This window comes from Perca flavescens, chromosome 19 (genome assembly GCF_004354835.1).
Source record: "Perca flavescens isolate YP-PL-M2 chromosome 19, PFLA_1.0, whole genome shotgun sequence".
In the NCBI taxonomy this organism is placed as follows: Eukaryota; Metazoa; Chordata; class Actinopteri; order Perciformes; family Percidae; genus Perca; species Perca flavescens.
Genome location: NC_041349.1, coordinates 23,664,512 through 23,682,730, shown reverse-complemented (window position 1 = coordinate 23,682,730; position 18,219 = coordinate 23,664,512). Strand labels below are relative to the sequence as shown.

General features: G+C 40.3%; 1 protein-coding gene across 1 annotated transcript in view; it reads right to left on the bottom strand.

Annotated features, from left to right (window-relative positions):
• The window catches only part of plcb3 (phospholipase C, beta 3 (phosphatidylinositol-specific)), a 58,655-nt gene extending 48,825 nt beyond the window's left edge, over positions 1 to 9,830 (bottom strand). Inside the window, exon 1 of the mRNA XM_028564731.1 lies at positions 9,077 to 9,830. Coding sequence (XP_028420532.1) covers positions 9,077 to 9,175 — 99 coding nt within the window. The 5' untranslated portion in view covers positions 9,176 to 9,830. The remainder of the gene's footprint in view (positions 1 to 9,076) is intronic.
• Positions 9,831 to 18,219: the final 8,389 nt, after the last annotated feature.

Genomic DNA, 18,219 nt, shown 5'->3' with positions numbered 1-18,219 from the left:
CACCATGTTGTGCTATTTCATTCTGAGATTATTTTCCATTGGATATTGAAGTTGATAAATAAGTGTTTCGGCATGGCTGGCCAAGCGGCACTATATCAATGGTATTGAAAGGAGGATTTAACACTTGCATGTTTTGTTGTGCATGATCAAAAAAACACCCCTACCCCTCTGCTTTTTTTTCACAAATCGCACCGTGTATAGGCCACACTCAAAGGCAGTGAGTGAAAAGCCGGTTGTCTTAAAGATTGGGGGGACGCGATATCATCTAAATATGAGGATATGGATGGACATTTTCAAAACAGTCTCTCCTGGAAGTCATTCATAATGTTGCACTTGGTTATAAATATGACAAGTGAGAAAAATAGTTGTGTAAAGAAAAAAAAAAAAAAAAGAGAACTTGAAATAGAAATTCAATCCCTGCTTACTTTCTCACCTCCACACACATGGCCAATCACTGCATGAAGTAGGGGTGAATGTCAGATTGTCGGTTTTGGAAAGTCACTGAAACACACACGCCTCCCTAATTCTGACATTGGAAAGGTGTGGGACATAAAATCCTCCAATTTTAATTGTCTCCCAAAATTGTATTTATTTAAATATTACTTATAGCCAACTAAACCATTTCAATATCATATAAAAGAAGCTACAAAGCTGAAAACAAGGGTATTTTGGAGATGCAAGATTTCACAGGACGATGACGAAAAGCAGTGTGTGATGACACACAAGAACTCTACCAACTCTACTGAGACACTGTAGTGTTTTTAAAGCACTAAAATATAGATCACACATAACCAAATATTACAAGGGATTGTCTGGATACCTTGTGTAGGAGTGGAGGACCCTTTAAGGAAAATTCCGGCGCAAAATGAACCTAGGGGTTAATAACATACGTGTACCCAGAGACATGTTTTCATGCTAATCAAATGTGTATTTAGCTTGAAACAATCTAGCGCAAACCGGTGATTAACGGTGATAACCCTACATGTTAACCGAAGCATTGAGAACATGTTTACATCGTTCGACTGATCGTGACTGTTTTCCAAGATGGCGCCCGCATGTAAAAATGAACGCTACTGTCTTTATAATCCATCTTTTTAAGAAACTGTCTGTACATTTACAAAGTTCTCAATGCTTCGGTTTACATGTAAGGACCCTCATTATACATCCGTGGAAGTGTGGTGCTATTTTGAGCCTTGTTAGTGGTATAAAATAGCGATTTACCCTCTGCCCTGAAAGGTAGCGTCAGCAGCTAATCACCGGTTCGCGCTAGCTTGTTTCAAGCTAAATACACATTCGATTAGCATGAAAACATGTCCCAGAGAACGGTCGACTGGGTACATGTTATTAACCCAGAGGTTCATTTTGCGCTGGAATTGCCCGTTAACCATAGTAGTGTTATTACACAAGACCAGACAGAGATCCAAACTGAAGACGAGACAGAAAGAAAAAAAAAAAAAAAAAAAAAGAGGACAGAGGGGAAACAAAACTAAGAGACAGGAAGCAGACTGAGACTAATAGAAGGAGGAAGAGAGAGTGATAGAAAGACGGCAAAAGAAAGAATGGGAAAGAGATCACATATAAGATACAGAGGTGCAACAAGGTTGCATGAGTGGAAGGAGGAGGAGTAGATATGGAGCAGTCCAGATGTCAGTCCCACACTTAACATGTGGCTGTGGTTGACCTTCCACCTCTCTCTCCCTCCATCCCTCGTTTCTCACTAGTCTGTCAGGATGTCAGCAGTGTTTCTCGGCACGGCGTCAGACCTTCCCACAAGCCTGCTCTTCCTCCTCCTCTTACTATCATCTCCTAAACATTTACCCTTTCATTGACTACGTTTACATGCACAAAATATTCCGGGTAAAATATTCCCATTTACACGTAGCCGTGCAAAATACGTAGTATTCCACCGGCGGCGGACTTGTTGGACCGTGCGAACACAGCGTCCCTCTTTCATTCCTTCAACCAGCTTTAGAAAAGGTCGGCGTAGCGATGTGTGCGCATATCCCAAAACCTGTTGATATCCAAGTCTTTAATAATGTTTAGAAGCAGCTGTGTTTCTCCTTCTTATCAGGTCGGCAGCCTTGCAAACTGTTGGCTGGTTGGTTTGTGTACAGCAACCATAGCAACGCACTGACCATAAACCTGCGGTAAAAACCCAGATTGAGACGCATATTCCGAATGCGCTGTATACATGTCCAAAGAATGCCTCTAAAACCTAAATAATACTGGATTATACCATGGTCTGGGTGAATACTTGATTCTGATTGGCTGCAGGGTGACCATTAAAAGGACAATGGACACCTCGTCGGGCATTAACCCTTACATATCCCACATCTTACTCGGAAAATGCTATATTTGGAAAAAGGCCTTCTTCGGAATATCCCACCGGAATATGCTGTTTACATGACCTGTATCAAATTCGGAATATTGTCATATTCGACGCGTCTATCAAATGCTAAACTGAGTCATCCATATTTATGATACAGACCCACAGGAACAAGTGGAGCCAATTATGTTTTCCCATTAAATAACAATGACACAGCACCTCTGCTTGCAAAAGAGATTACTTCTTAGGATAGAACTGGTTTTATTTTGATGTATTGCCTGTCACATCTCACATCTCTCTGTCAAACGCCTTCCAAGCCGTTACGAAACCATCTCGCCTTGTGTTAACACATCATATATCCACCATAGTGCACGTTGTGTCTGCAACACGAGTGGTGCAGAGTAGGGCTGGGAAAAAAAATCAATTTGATTTAAAAATCGAGTTGGTAGGTCAAATTGATTCATATTTTCAAAAAATCGTTTTTTGTTTGCAGAGTCAGTTATGAAAATATCTTTATTATTTATCTTAGTTTAGGAGAGCAATGATCGTTCAAGGCTGCTCCAGTGGACATTTTTCACCAGTGCTGCTGTGGCATCATAAAAACATTTCATGTTGTAACATAAAGTGACTGTTTATGAAGAACTTGCCAAAGCCAAGCCGGAATTAAAAAAAAGTTCCAACCTGCAGGGGAAGAACGTGTACAGACAAAAAAAATTATAAGGAGGTTCAGCTGATGTGTGTTTGGAAAAGAAAGATTTCAGCCACCCCATGAGTGTTGGAACAACAAAAAAAAACTTCTAAGAAAATGTTTTGTCAGCCTTTGAATAAAATATTAGTCAGGCAGTGTTTAATGGATTTCCAGGAAACAATAAACTGGTACTGAGGTTAAACAATGGCCCCCTTAAACTCATTCGCTTTCTTGCTGAGAGTTAGAGGAGAATATTGTTACCACATTGTTAGCTTAATAGCATAAAGATCGGAAACGGGGAAACAGCGGATCTTTTTTTTTTTTGTTTAGTAGTTGTAATGTTTGACCCGACTGAACAAATAACATGCAACATAATAGTCTATGAGCTTTGTCTTCAAATGTCCACATATGCACAAAACTGGGTGCAATTTTGCTTTAAAATGAACCGTTCCCACTTTTTTTCCCCAACTCTTGATGCTAAGCTAACTGGCTGCAGCATTATGTTTACTATACATACATGAGAGTGGTAATGATCTTATCATCAAACTCTCAACAAGAAAGTGGATAAGCAAGTTTCCCATACGTCCAACTGTTCCTTTCACGACCTGCGTGAGCGTCTGCGGTATAGCTTGATAAACCATACTTTAGGTTTAAATTGACTCAGATGCAGGGACATTCCTCCAAACTAGGGCTGCACGATATGAGCAAAATATGAGATAACGTTGCTGAATATCACGATAATGAGATTACTTGCGATAAATAACATATTACAATGTACTATACACATATATATATATATATATATATACACACACACACACATATATACACACACACATACACATATACATATATATATATATATATATATATATATATATATATATATATACATATATATATATATATATATATATATATATATATATATTGCACCAGTTCGTATTAGAATGACGATTTAAAAAAACAAAACGATACAGTATATTGTGCAGCTCTAATCCAAACCACATTCTAAAGGTAGTTGTGAAGTAGATATTTGGCTGATTCCGACAAACAATCAGAATGAAAATAACTTTCATGCATGGATCATTTAAAATGCACATGTGGGCAGGCGCTTCAAACTAGATGGAGGTGGTCAAAAGAGTAGATCCAAAAGTGCTTAGTCAGAATCAGGTTTCAAGTTTGGTTTGGCAACACAGTACTGATAAAACACTGAGGACAACACTGTCAACTGTTGATAGTTCTGAGCTACTTTAAAGTGAACTGCGGTGCGGTCTGTAAGGTCTCATATTCCCGACAAACTGCAGGAAACAACCTTGAAATGCAACATTTTGTTTGTTATCATGCTTCACTGAAGTTACAGGCATTTTGACCTGGAGCCAAAACCGTAACATTCCCAAAACTTGGTCCAATTAACTTTGCTTATAAGCCATGGTTTGCTTGTAATTGTGCAATGTGATATATTAGATAGATAGATAGATAGATAGATAGATAGATAGATAGATAGATGTGTGTGTATGTGTGTATATGTATGTATGTATTTGAATACCAGGTGCAAATATAATCCATCTGAATTAAACACAGAGTAGGTAAATGTGAGGTGTAAAGATGATTCTTGTATTTGACTTTTGTGCGCTCTACGGCACACTGACAGAGAGCTGCTCTGTAGACATGCTGTCTGTCTCCGTTTGCTTAATTGGTTGTTTAGGAGGAATTTTAACTGAATTCCAGTTGGAATTCTTCTAAATTGAATTGTGGCCGGGCTGCAGAGGGTGGAGTAGCAGCAGGCGGAGAAAGGCAGGGAGGGAAGGAGAGAGAAAGAAAATGGTTTGGCTCTGGAGCCTTACAACAAGCTCGAACAGGAAGTCATTCACACACACACACACACACACACACACACACATATGAGAACACGTGTGTACACAAGCCAAAACACAGAAGAAAGACGGTCAATTTGCAATGCATTCCTTCTTCTCCGCCCTGTATGAATCAGTGTGTGTGTGTGTGTGTGTGTGTGTGTGTGTGTGTGTGTGTGTGTGTGTGTGTGTGTGTGTGTGTGTGTGTGTGTAGCAGCTCAGCGACAGATGAGTATAGGATTGAAAAGTAAAGGAGGAAAAAGCAAGGCTAATGGATGAAGGGATATGAGAAAAGAGACAGAGGATAGAGAAATAAGCCGTGTGGAGGGAGGAAGGACATAGTGATGAGGAAGTGGGGTTTTCATGTAAACAAACTGCACTGCCCTCGGGCATTTTCTGTGTGTGTGTGTGTGTGTGTGTGTGTGTGTGTGTGTGTGTGTGTGTGTGTGTGTGTGTGTGTGTGTGTGTGTGTGTGTGTGTGTGTGTGTGTGTGTCCTAATTCTTTTCTCACTTTGCTAACTGAGCTCCATGTGAAAACTTTGAAAACATGGCTTTGAGACGAGCAGCTCTTTTACTAAATGAGTTGGATTTATTATATGTCCAGGTAATAATCAATACATCTTAAACATGAACCGTAATAAATTCTATGCAACTCCCTGTGGTAAAAAAAAATTCTGCGGCACATTTGGGGTACATTTTCTCTATTTTTCTGCATAACAGAGCCAGGTTGACTCATGCTTCATTTGATATGGATAACCTTCAGAGTCCCTAGAGTCTGTTATGAACTTGTGAAAAACTGCATGTACCCTGGCTTTGGAATAATTTACAAGATATGGAAACACCAGGCGTTCAAATGCCATAATTAATAAGTAATTCAACTGTATTAAACAGTCAAGATCTCTCAGGCCCTATGCTGGTATGCTATTGCTTTGTGGGAAAGTTGTAAATGTATTTTTTAAGTGAATCTGTGTTAACTCTACACTGCCGTTTTGGCCAGGTTTCTTTTGTAAAAGAGACATCTTAATGTGCATCTCAACGCACTTCCTCGTTAAAAAGGCTTCAACAAATTAAAATTGAAATGAACACTTGAGTGCAACAAGTTCTTATTTTCTCATGTTTGAGACATTAGTATGCTTAAAGAGATATTTTGCAGATTTAAATCCAGCTCTGTGTCATGGCAGTGTGGGCAGTGTGTTTAGATGAAGTGTGTGTGTGTGTGTGTGTGTGTGTGTGTGTGTGTGTTTTTCTCTCCGTGGCTGCAGTGCACGGAGCTTGGAGCAGCCAAGATCTACTGAAATCCACCAGATGTCACAAAATGGAGCATTTAGCGTCATCCGGCAGATCATCTAAACACAGCGCCCACACAAAGACGACACAGAAGTGGACTGAAATAGGCAAAGTAGCCATTTAAGTATTTTGATGGAGCCCAGGAGCATAAGATCAGCTTATAACTGTGTTGAAGAGCTTTATAAATTATTCACCTATACAAGCCATTAATTATCATTATGACAAAAGTGAGCAAATAAGGTGATTGACTGGCAGTCTTAACTTGCAGACAGTCTTGTCTTTACACTTCATTTATTTTATGGATTCGGTAAGACATTTGTTTATTCGTCACTAAACAGGATTACTATGTTGGCTGGATAACTGCACTTTTGATCACCCATTAATCCATCAATTTTATCCACTAAAAAACGTTAGAAAACAGTAAAATAAATAAAAGCAACGCAAACAATATCCTATAGCTCAAGGTGTCATCAAGTTGCTCGTTTTGTCTTAATCATACAACACTCAATGCAACAAAAGTATAGCAAAATCCTCACGTTTGCGAAGTTGGAACCAGAGAACGTTCAGGATTTTATGTTGATAAATAACTTACAGCTAATTTTCTGTGGATCAGCAATCAAAGACTAATTAATTGTTTGTGCACTATCTTGGTGTGCAGAGAATTTGCTGGACTCGAGAGGACACAATATTAACAACTTGCTTACTGACTTAAATAGCGTTTGTCATTCATTTAGTCGCAATTCATTATTGAAAGAATTTTTGGATGCAATTATGGGAGAACTGAGACTTGGATGACTAATTTACTTTTTTATGCAGCATTTACGTTTTAGATGGCTTTATGGGACAAAACAGAAGGACATACTGTTTCTTCAGGGAGTTTCTTGTACAATCAGAAAAAGCATAGTTTTTGCAGCAGTTACGTTGCTGACTGAATAACTGCACTGAATGAACCCTGGAACAGCTCATTTTACTGTCCATTAGTTCATTATTTCTCTTCTACATTTAAATGGCGTTCTGGATTTTGCAGGATGTATAATCTTGAATTGTGAAACAGCCCCGACTGGTTAGAGAGGACATCTGTACCATCTCAACCAGGGTGCCATTATATTTTTAATGATGTTTAACAATGGAGCATCTTTGAAATCTTGTCCCCAAATACAAAAGCATTCCTGTAATTATTTTTATGAACTGTACATTTTGAAAAACTGGCATTTTACTTCTCTCCATCACTCATCTCTCCTCTCCCAGATGTGTTCTCTTTCTCCATATACAGTATACTCCATAATTCATATGTTGACTTTAGTGGGCAATAGCAAATAGAGAGGATGAAAGATATACAAGGAGGAGAAAGCATTCACATGTTTGAGTGTTCACACACTTAATCACCAGCATAACCATTTCCTGGGAATTCCCTTTGAGAGAGAGAGACAGAGAGAGTTTGTGTGTGTGTGTGTGTGTGTGTGTGTGTGTGTGTGTGTGTGTGTGTGTGAAAGGAAATAAGGACCGGGTATGCACTGTTTGCATGACAAGACCCTTCTTCTGAGGCCAGACACACACATGCGCACACACATATCATGTCATCATTACAATGTGTGTGAAGCTCTGTTGCTGACACATGGTTTCATATTAAACACTAGGGTTGTCATTTTTTTCTTTGTGTGTGTGTGTGTGTGTGTGTGTGTGTGTGTGTGTGTGTGTGTGTGTGTGTGTGTGTGTGTGTGTGTGTGCATGTAAGACCACACCTGACCTCATATCTGCAAAGTATGATAAAACCTATGATAACAGCCTTATTGGAACTGTGGACCTTTCCATGCAATATTGCGATCACACACACACACACACACACACACACACACACACACACACACACACACACACACACACACACACACACACACACACACACACACACACACACACACACACACACACTAGTTGGAAGACCTAGGTCAGTCAGCAACTCAGTTAATCATTGATGGCCGCTCTGACACATGGACACACACCTATTTACTCTGTGGGGAAGATTGCAGAATGGCCCTGCACTCTGTCTCAGAAAACCACAACACACAAAACACACACACACACACAAACACACTCCACACTGGTCAATGAGACAGGCCGGTGCATGTCAGGGTTGCCAGACACGCTTCCACAGAAACACGCGGAAGGAAAAATAGAGCCTTTGTGAAATGATCAAAATAGTCATAGAAACAAAAACAAAAAAGACGATAAACATGTTGGTTACGGTTTAACAAAATTACAAAAAGTGATATTTCAGAGTGTGATTTGCCGCTCAAGGTGCACTCAGACAGGTGCTTTCTTCTCTAATCCGCTGGGAATAAAGAGGGCAAGTACAAACAGAGAGAGAGAAACATGAGGAAGAGGAGGGTGTAAGGTCGTCTGAACTGAACCTGAGCCCGAGGAAAACCGGCTTGACAAGAATTCAACACAACACGCACACACTTAAGCACTGCTGGCAACTATAAGGGAGTTTTCTACCAGAGTACCAGACAAACACACACTCGCATAGTGGGGCTTCTGTTTTCAGCGCATTTTTGTGAGGCTATGCGCACACCTGCACATTAGGCTACTTATACACATTATCCGTGTTTGTTTCTTTCCAACACACACACACACACACACACACACACACACACACACACACACACACACACACACACACACACACACACACACACACACACACACACACACACACACACGTCTTGTGTGTCACTTCACAACAGTGGGTATCAAAATCAGGCTGTCATGTCTCATGTTGTCTGTCTCTTGTCCTAAGTTGATCACATCAGGAGCACTTCTTGATCAGAAAAACAATGACTCGTTTCACTTTGAGGCTTTAACGGCGGCACAAGTGCTGACAGGGAAGAAAACAAGTTTCAAACGCTGCATTCTCACCTCGTCCCATTTGATGAATTTGCCCCCCTTCTTCAGCGCTTCGTGGACGGACACGGGTTTGAGCTGCAGCGCGTGGACTCCCGGCTTGGCCCCGGCCATGGCGAGGGACTCCCAGCCCGGGTGCCAACGCCTAAACCCCGGCTACGGCGAGCTGGTCTCCTCGGAAGGAACAAAATAAAACCGCTCTTCCTTCCTTCACTTCCACGCCGGAGCTGGGCTTTCTTTTCCGGGGAGACAGTGACTTGAAAAGACGAGGGGAGGGAAAGTTTTTCTGACACTGACCTCAGAAGTTAGTGAACCTCGCCGAGAATTTGAAGAACATGAGGAGTAAAATCCAAACAGAGAAAGACAGGATTTGACTGTTTTCAGCGCGCACTGCCGCTGTCTTGTCCGCGTCCACGCAACGCGGAGGCGCGCCTACTGCTCTTTTTTTTTTTTTTTATTATAGGCTTTGATTCATATGTTTGTTTATTTATGTAGAATCCTTTAATCGCGCAATTGAGCCCGAAGACAGATCCTTTCCTTCCTTCCTTCCTCCCATCTGGTCGACCCCTCTCCTCTCCTCTTTGCCCTCTCGCTCCTCTACCAACTTTCTCTGCTTCCTCTCCCTCTTGTCGCCTCCGACGCGTTTCTTCTTTTCTCCTCCTCCTCTCCTCCCTGCATGTTTTGTGTGGAGCGAAAAACTGAGAAGATTCCGAGAGGAGAGTGTGTGAGGAAGAAGGACAGCGTCAGATAGCGCTGAGTGAGTGAGGAATGAGAGAGGAGGGGGGGAGTCAGTTTGTGTAAAAGGGGTGTGTTTTAATTCTGTTCCTCTGCTTGCCAGTCTGTCTGCATTTCTCCTTAAATTTAGATTGAAAATTACAGTGTATATGCTTTTTACTCTGCAACAATTCAATTTTTTTTTTCCCCCTTTAGCCTATTTTCTAAAAGTTGACGGCTTTTTATGTGTACTTCATATAGTATTGTACTTCCATAAAAGTTTGGGAACTTTGAAAAAGAAGAATTGTCAAAATAAAAGCAACAGGCTGAGATATCCTGACTTCTGGTCCCTAGTATGAAGTCAGGCTCCAAAAGTCCTACACTTCCCACAATGCAACTATGAAGTCTCTTCCAATAAACCCTCCATTCCTAGTAAATTATTTATAAATCAATATCAATAATGTTCTAATACACAATTGAATTGAAAATGTGCAGTCTCTAAACCCAAGCCGAGATGACCCTGGTGACATCACTACGGGTAATTGTTTCTTAAACTTTGGAAGGCTTCTCTGGAGCCACAGAGGACATTTTACAACTGTTTTCCGGGCAATGTATTACTTCCCATGCCGGCTACGTTGACCTTGATGTGTAAAATCTGCCGAGTGCCCTTTCAATGAGTGTTCGAGTACTACAGCCTTCAGCAGTACACACAGGACACTCTGGTGTTATTGAGAGGAATCCCATCATAAGCCTTCTCTGAATTGTAGCACAGTGTTAAATAAAAATATAAATCTATGTTTATTGTAAGCATATACATCCACATATTAGCAACACTGACAGCCAGGCTGAATCTCAGGGGGCTCAAGATGATTAAATGCATAAGAATGCAGAAGAAATGGGTGCCCGGATAGCTCAGTTGGTATAGCAGGCGCACATATATAGAGGGTTTACTCCTCGACGCAGCGGGCCCGGGTTTGACTCCAACCTGTGGCCCTTTGCTGCATGTCATTCCCCCCCCTCTTCCCTTTCATGTCTTCAGCTGTCCTGTCAATAAAGGCCTAAAAATGCCCAAAAAAGAATCTTAAAAATCAGAAGAAATGTTGTTTCTGTCTTTTCTCAAATTAATCCTGTTTTTTCTTTTATTTTGGGTGAAATACTCCATACATTCACCTCTTCATCAATTAACGCTTGTGTTATCCTCGGGTCAAATTTCCAAGTTTTTTCAAATGAGAAATATGGGTTTCTTTCAACCAAATGACCCACAAATAACATGGATGTAATGTATGTATTTACGTTGTAGAGAACCAATAGAATATTAATCGCAGGTAAAATAAATGATTACTTTTCTTTGAATTTTTGATGTTTTATTCAATTTTATAGCATTTGGAAAAAAAAAATCCTGACTAAACTTTGACATAAACCTGTCTGTGATCCACTCAACATCCTCTGATCTTAACTATTAGTTATAAGAAATCATGATTTCTGCTTTTTTTTAACAAAAAAAATAGCCATAATGTCATTTCAATTAGGTTCATTGACCATGAATAAAGAAAGCTTTGAAAAAAGGGACATAAACGTTGGAAAAAAGCGGCAAAAAAAAAAAAAAGTACATTTTTTATTTTGACCCGGAAGGACAACAAGTTAATGGTCGATGGGAAGACAACACCAGGGTTAAAGGAATCTGTGAGCAACTCTTTGGTTTCTCTGCTAATGTCCACGTGGCCTTCATAAAATGAAAATACTCAAGTATAGGACAAGTAGTACCTTAGTTACATTCCACAACTATTCAAAGGGTTCCTTTAAGGGGCCACATACCAAAAACTTTGGGAACTGCTGACACAGCACATATACAATTGTGTAAGGTCCATTATTATCACAGGCACGCATGCATACCTGTAGACATATTAGAGTAATCTCCTACTTACTGTAGTCTGCAGGAAGCAAAAGCATAATCAAAGGCTGTTTGTTGTTTTTTTATTAGACTTTAATTGCTTTAAATTATTTTCCTTGGTGTTGACAGTGACAGATTACTTGTGCATCCAGTAATGTTATTAAAAACTTCGCAGTTACTGGAAATACAATCGGTTTCGAGGTCATTCTGAAGCAATAGAGGCGTTCCTGTGGCAGTCTCAAGAATTAAGGATATATTTTATGAATGATATTAAATGTGATTCATATAAACAGGAAATAATTCAGAGGATTTGGAGGTGCGGTAAGTGAAGCCACTGCGAGTCATTAGGTAACTTTCCCCTGCCTCCTCCTGATCAGTGGCAGCGTATCATGTTTTAAGGAGCGTGAGAGCAAAGGAGGCTGCACAGTAACAATCCAATACCGTCCAAATCCCGCTGCCAAGCAACATTACAACTTGGACTTCTCATGAAAAAAAAAAATACAGATTTTTGGCGACTGTTTTCATTCTCTAACTCCTTAGCTATACCCGGCAGGAATGTCTGCTATGCTGCAGCCTGCTGACTGACTGACTTAGTGACTGCCTGGCAGTGTGTTTTCCCTTGACCAAAACCATAGCGAGGAAGAGGAAATCCAAAAAATATCCACAGGTATTAATCAGAAATAATCTATCATGAACACAAAATTCCATATTTGTGCCGGTGTCAGTGTTACATGACCCTGAGGAGGTTCACACATCCAGCGGGAGATACATTGTTTAACAATTCAGCAGCCAGACAGCTTGGCATTGAGTTGGTTGTGTGTGTGTGTGTGTGTGTGTGTGTGTGTGTGTGTGTGTGTGTGTGTGTGTGTGTGTGCGTGCGTGTCTTTGTATATCTGAGCTGTGTTAGTTTGAGTCCGGGCAGTAACCGAGTCCACAGGTAGATTTATCTGGTTGATTTATCTGATCATGCACGCACGCACGCACGCACACACACACACACACACACAACCTCTCAAATGACAACAAACAAATACAAGATGGACACATGCAAATGCATCATTTCAACAGCGCAGCACACACATGCATAAGCAGGGATATTGTGTTTCTCTGGTGCATAATAAAATGCACACTCTCTCTCTCTCTCCCTCTCCCTCGCCCTCTACTCACACATACACACAAATTAACTTCTTTTTTAGCCAGACAATATTGTGTCGAACGCTGCATTTGAAGTGCAGGCACCTGTGGTGTAAATAGATGGCCTCATCCCTTCATTCACCCCTTTCTCTGTTCTCTCTCTCTCCTTTCAAATACATTCTCTCTTTAGGTCGCTCTGTCTGAGCCTCTCTCTTCCTCCTCTGTGTTTTTCCCTTATCTCCTGCTCTCTCATTCCAACAGGTTTCCAGCTCCCATTGGTCAGTTGGATATACAGTAGTGTACACGGTGCTCATCATAATAAACATGGAAACATGTCTGGAACAAGGGTAAATGTAGATGAGCAGGCTCTTCATGTTTCTACTGACAGCAATGGTTTGGCTTCCCTGTATATTTCTGATTTCAGTCCAGTCTTTGATTTGATTTTATTAGGATCCCCATTAGCTGATGCAAAACATCAGCTACTCTTCCTGGGGTCCACACAGAACATAAAACTCCATTTTCAGACAAAACAAACAAACTACAAATAAAAAGATAAACAAAACAAAACATGATATTTTCAATCTAAAACAGTCACAAACAGTCATAAAAATATAAAAGCAAGATAACTAATATTTGTCTCCTTGCAGATATACACATTTCTTTCCATGTATACAAATAGTAATATAAGATCTCATAATGAATACACAAATACAGAACATACAAATTTCAATTTTATAACATCTTTGTTTACATTTCAATCTTCCTATACATAAACTAAATACAAAAATATGGTTACAGTCTTCTGGCCCTTAAATGATCCTTTACTTGTTTTTTAAAACTTGATATATTAGACACTTTGGCAATCTCTACTGGAAGGGAGTTCCAAGCAACCATTCCTCGATACAATACTGTATGTTGCATTGATTTTGTTCGGGCTGTTGGAACTTTAAAAAGACCTCGAGTGGCATGTCAGTGAGATCTCTCATGCTCACAGGAGGTTCTTTTCCAACTTTACCTAGAATAGGATCCGAGGTTGATTTGGTCCTGTATGACCTGAGATATATCACAACTGGGTCCACATTAAAACAGTTACTGTGTGTTTGTGTCTGGGGAATGCATGTGGAGTGGTTTTTAGTTTCTGTCGGACAGTCCACTACCTTTTTCCAGACTGAAATATTTGAAATACAGTACAGGCCAAAAGTTTGGACACACCTTCTCATTCAATGCGTTTCCTTTTTATTTTCATGACTATTTACATTGTAGATTCTCACCGAAGGCATCAAAACTATTAATGAACACATATGGAATTATGTACTTAACAAAAAAGTGTGAAATAACTGAAAACATGTCTTATATTTTAGATTCTTCACAGTAGCCACCCTTTGCTTTTTTATTAATAAGGGAAACATTCCACTAATGAACCCTGACAAGGCACACCTGTGAAGTGAAAACCATTTCAGGTGACTACCTCATGAAGCTCATTGAGAGAACCCCAAGGGTTTGCAGAGTTATCAAAAAAAGCAAAGGGTGGCTACTTTGAAGAATCTAAAATATAAGACATGTTTTCAGTTATTTCACACTTTTTTGTTAAGTACATAATTCCATATGTGTTCATTCATAGTTTTGATGCCTTCGGTGAGAATCTACAATGTAAATAGTCATGAAAATAAAGAAACACATTGAATGAGAAGGTGTGTCCAAACCTTTGGCCTGTACTGTATATAAACAATTGCATGGGTCGGCATGAAATTTAGTACTGAAATTCATGGTTCCCAGAGGAGAAGGCCTAATGATCTAAATGACCCTGTGCCTTATCCTGTTGCACCACCCTCATGTTAACATGTTTGGTCCTGACAACTATTAGTTGGATTGCCATGAAACAGCTGCAGTGTCCTCTCAAGCCCCCTTAAAGCTGAGAGAGGAGAGGGAGCAAAGGAGGACAAGCAGAGCAAAAGGAAGTATCATTTCATTTAAAAGAATACCAAAAAAGGTGTGGGATGAAAAGGATAGAGCTAGTTTACATTCATTGGAAATGTAAGAGTGAATGTGAGATCTAATCGTGTTCAGGTATTTACTTTTCTGTGTTTAGTTTAACAAGAAAGGCTGTCTCTGTTTCACATACAGTAAAAAATACAAGTGTTGGAATGAAAGCGAAGTCAGTAAAGAAAGAACAAGTGAAAGAAAAATTATAGAGAAGGAGAAAGGGGTAGAGTTTGGAATATGTGTAGGCAGTGAGAAAAAAGGACTCATCATAATAGCCTGCTAATAAAGAGACAAAAGTGGGACAACGGAGGTTAAAAATGGAACAAAGTAAGGGACAAAGACACACGGAAAAGATGTTGCAGAGAAACCCCAACCATCACCCCCCCCTCTCTCTCTCTCTCTCTCTCTCTCTCTCTTTTCAATACAATATGCTTTATTGGCATGAGTGTAACAAAGTAATAATGAGAGGGAAAAATAAAAAGGTACAAATCATAACATCAAGAAATATGGCAAAAACATTAGCACATTCTCTCTCTCTCTCTCTCTCTTTCTCTCTCTTGCTCTCTCCCCTATTCCCTCTCTCTAGTGACAGCCAGATCTTTCTCTCCAACGCAAAGCCAAGGACTCACAAAGACACATTGTATAAAGACACACAGGCATATTCACTGTCTCGCCACACACTGCCCCCTCTCCGCACACGCACGCACGCACGCACACACTCACACACACACACACATACACACATATGCGTATAGTACACACACTAACTTTAATAAGAAAGGTCTGACTCAGTCAACAGTAGCAATAAAAACTTGATCAGATTACTGTCCGCAGCACTGCTGAGATTTTGGCCTGAAGTCGCTGACAGTTCAGCAGAGACGGGACCCATCTGTCTCCATAACACTGCACGGTTATTCTCCAGAAAAGCTGCTATCATGTGGGCATGTGAGCAAAATGCTGATTACAGTTTTCCCCAGAAGAGGCATTCATATACAATGCAGATGGATATGGTGGCCCGAGAACTAACCTGTCTTTCATGATAGTTCCATTTATCTCAGTCACCTCCGTCCAAATGAGTTTAGCTCCAGTTAGCTGAACCCCATTCCCCCTGCAGCCTCAAAATGCTCCACGTGGGGGGGACTGAACCCAAGATTTTGACTCCTTTTATCACTTCCACATGTCTGCAGTACAATCCTATACTGCCATCTATTGGCTGCATGGCAGCACTACCCTCCCCTCTGTGCAGTGCTGACTTGATTGTGCAACAGTTAGGAATGTGGATGCACTAGTTTCAGACTCCGTTAAAGCGTATGTGCATACCTGTCAATCACAGCAATCTGTGTTAAGTGTATTTGCACACGTGAATCAGGGTGAAACCATTGTGTACCCTACATAAGGTAAGACTCTAGTGCACAAATGATTCAGATTCCATCCTGACAGTCAGTGAATCGGAAAATCATAGAATAGAATAGAATAGAATAGAGCAGTGTTTTTTAAATGGGGGTATGGGTATCCCTATGGGGTACTTTTGAGTACTGCAGGGGGTATGTGAGATTTAAAAGAAAATGTCTTGCGGTATCCCTAAAAAAATTCATTAGTTTTTCAGTTACCATATATATAATTATCTTTACAATACAATACAATACAATGTTGGATTCAAATTATTTTTGCAATATACTTAATGCTGACTTCATATGTTTGTGTATTTTTTTGTATTTGTATCATGTATTTGTTCCATTAACAGTTGAAGACTATATAAAAATGTCTACTTGGTGAATTCAGCCCAGCTCAAAGTGTGTTGGTCTGACTTGGTTTGTTGTGTAGTTGACGCTGACCTCTGAACTTGTGGAAGAAGGATAGAGAAAAAAAGAATGTGTAATCATAAACTAAGTGTAGCCTTATTATTACTTATGGGGGAACATGCGCAATGGCAAGAAACAAGGTGAATACAAATGGACTGGGACAAAACCATCCAGGTTGGTTCTCACAGAGCTAACGTCTAAGTGGAAACAGCTCAACTGTCACTCTCTGTGGGTGGATGACTTCCTAAACTCTTGGCTGGCTCCTTGTATGTAACAAAGGAGAGATGTCTGTATTTCTGAGAGCAGTTCTCTAAATGAAGCTCCGAAAGTCCATGTGCATAAATAAATAGCAGGTGAAAGGCTGGTTTACCGTGTCAAACCTACAGAAGAGGAAGTCAAGACTGAGAGTAGACTACCAAATTTGTCTCTTCCGCTTATCTTCTTACTGTACATGTCCTTGCAGTACTTTATTTTAGTGACTTTTTTTTTTTTTTTTTTTTTACATGTAAAGAAATGTTCCGCAGATTGCAGTATTGCCACTTTTACTTAAGAAGGGTCTGAATACTTCCCCCACCGCTGTTACCTGGCTGCCTATTCCCAAAGCTCACAATGGCAGAGCAAAAAGAGGTCTTTGTACTGTTGACAACTTACTTAGGAGTGTCTGGAGAAGTGAAATCCATTCTTCTTGGTGCATTGTGATAATGGTTTTGGGGATGATAAGGTGGGTGATAAGAGGTTTTCTTGGCTCTTAAGTTTTGCTTTTGCACACTTAAAGACTAAATGGGGGAGATAGTTAAATAGGGGAGCTCCTGACTGGTTTCTCACAGAAGATAACCATGTCACTGTGGAGCCATGGACTGATCAGGCCTATAGTATATGACACAGCTACATACAGTGTTAGGTAATAGCAGATCTGTGCCGTGTATAGGTCTCCCACGGTGCTCAAGCCCCGGGATAGTAACTATACAATCTAATTAGCTCAGTTTTATGGCTAGTTGTAAGCTCAAGGTTCTTAGTGAGATTATTTGAGCTCATGACATGGCCTATGCATCATACCGTATATACTGGCCTTGTACCTTTTCACTCTCCCCAAGGCCATCAGTTTCATTGTTGCATGCGAACATTATACTGACTTGCTCTCAAGAGGTCTGTATCTGTCTAGTTTCGCTTTGCCAGACCTTCCTCCACAGCGCCGCTAAGGAGGGTCTGGCTAGTCTAGTATCTGTCTGACATGAAGTAGAAAGACCCAAATATTCCAAACATGTCATACAATTCTACATGCAGATGTATGCAGCTGGTTTGCATATGCATTGTATTCTTTTACCTGGTGACACACTAGGTTTGTGTTTCTGTGTAACAGTGACTGCATGTCTGTGTGTGTTGTGTGTGTGATGGGAATGTGTAAGTTATCGTGTGTGTGTGTGTGTGTGTCTGTGTGTGTGTGTGTGAGAGTGTGTGTGTGTGTGATTGTGTTGGTCTGTCTGTGCTTACTCAACTGTAAGTTTCAGACATGCTTACTGAATAATTCAGGTTTTTTATGTCTTGTTGCCATGGTTGTCTGTGAAATGGCTGCTTGGGCCGGTGCGACACACACACACACACACACACACACACACACACACACACACACACAC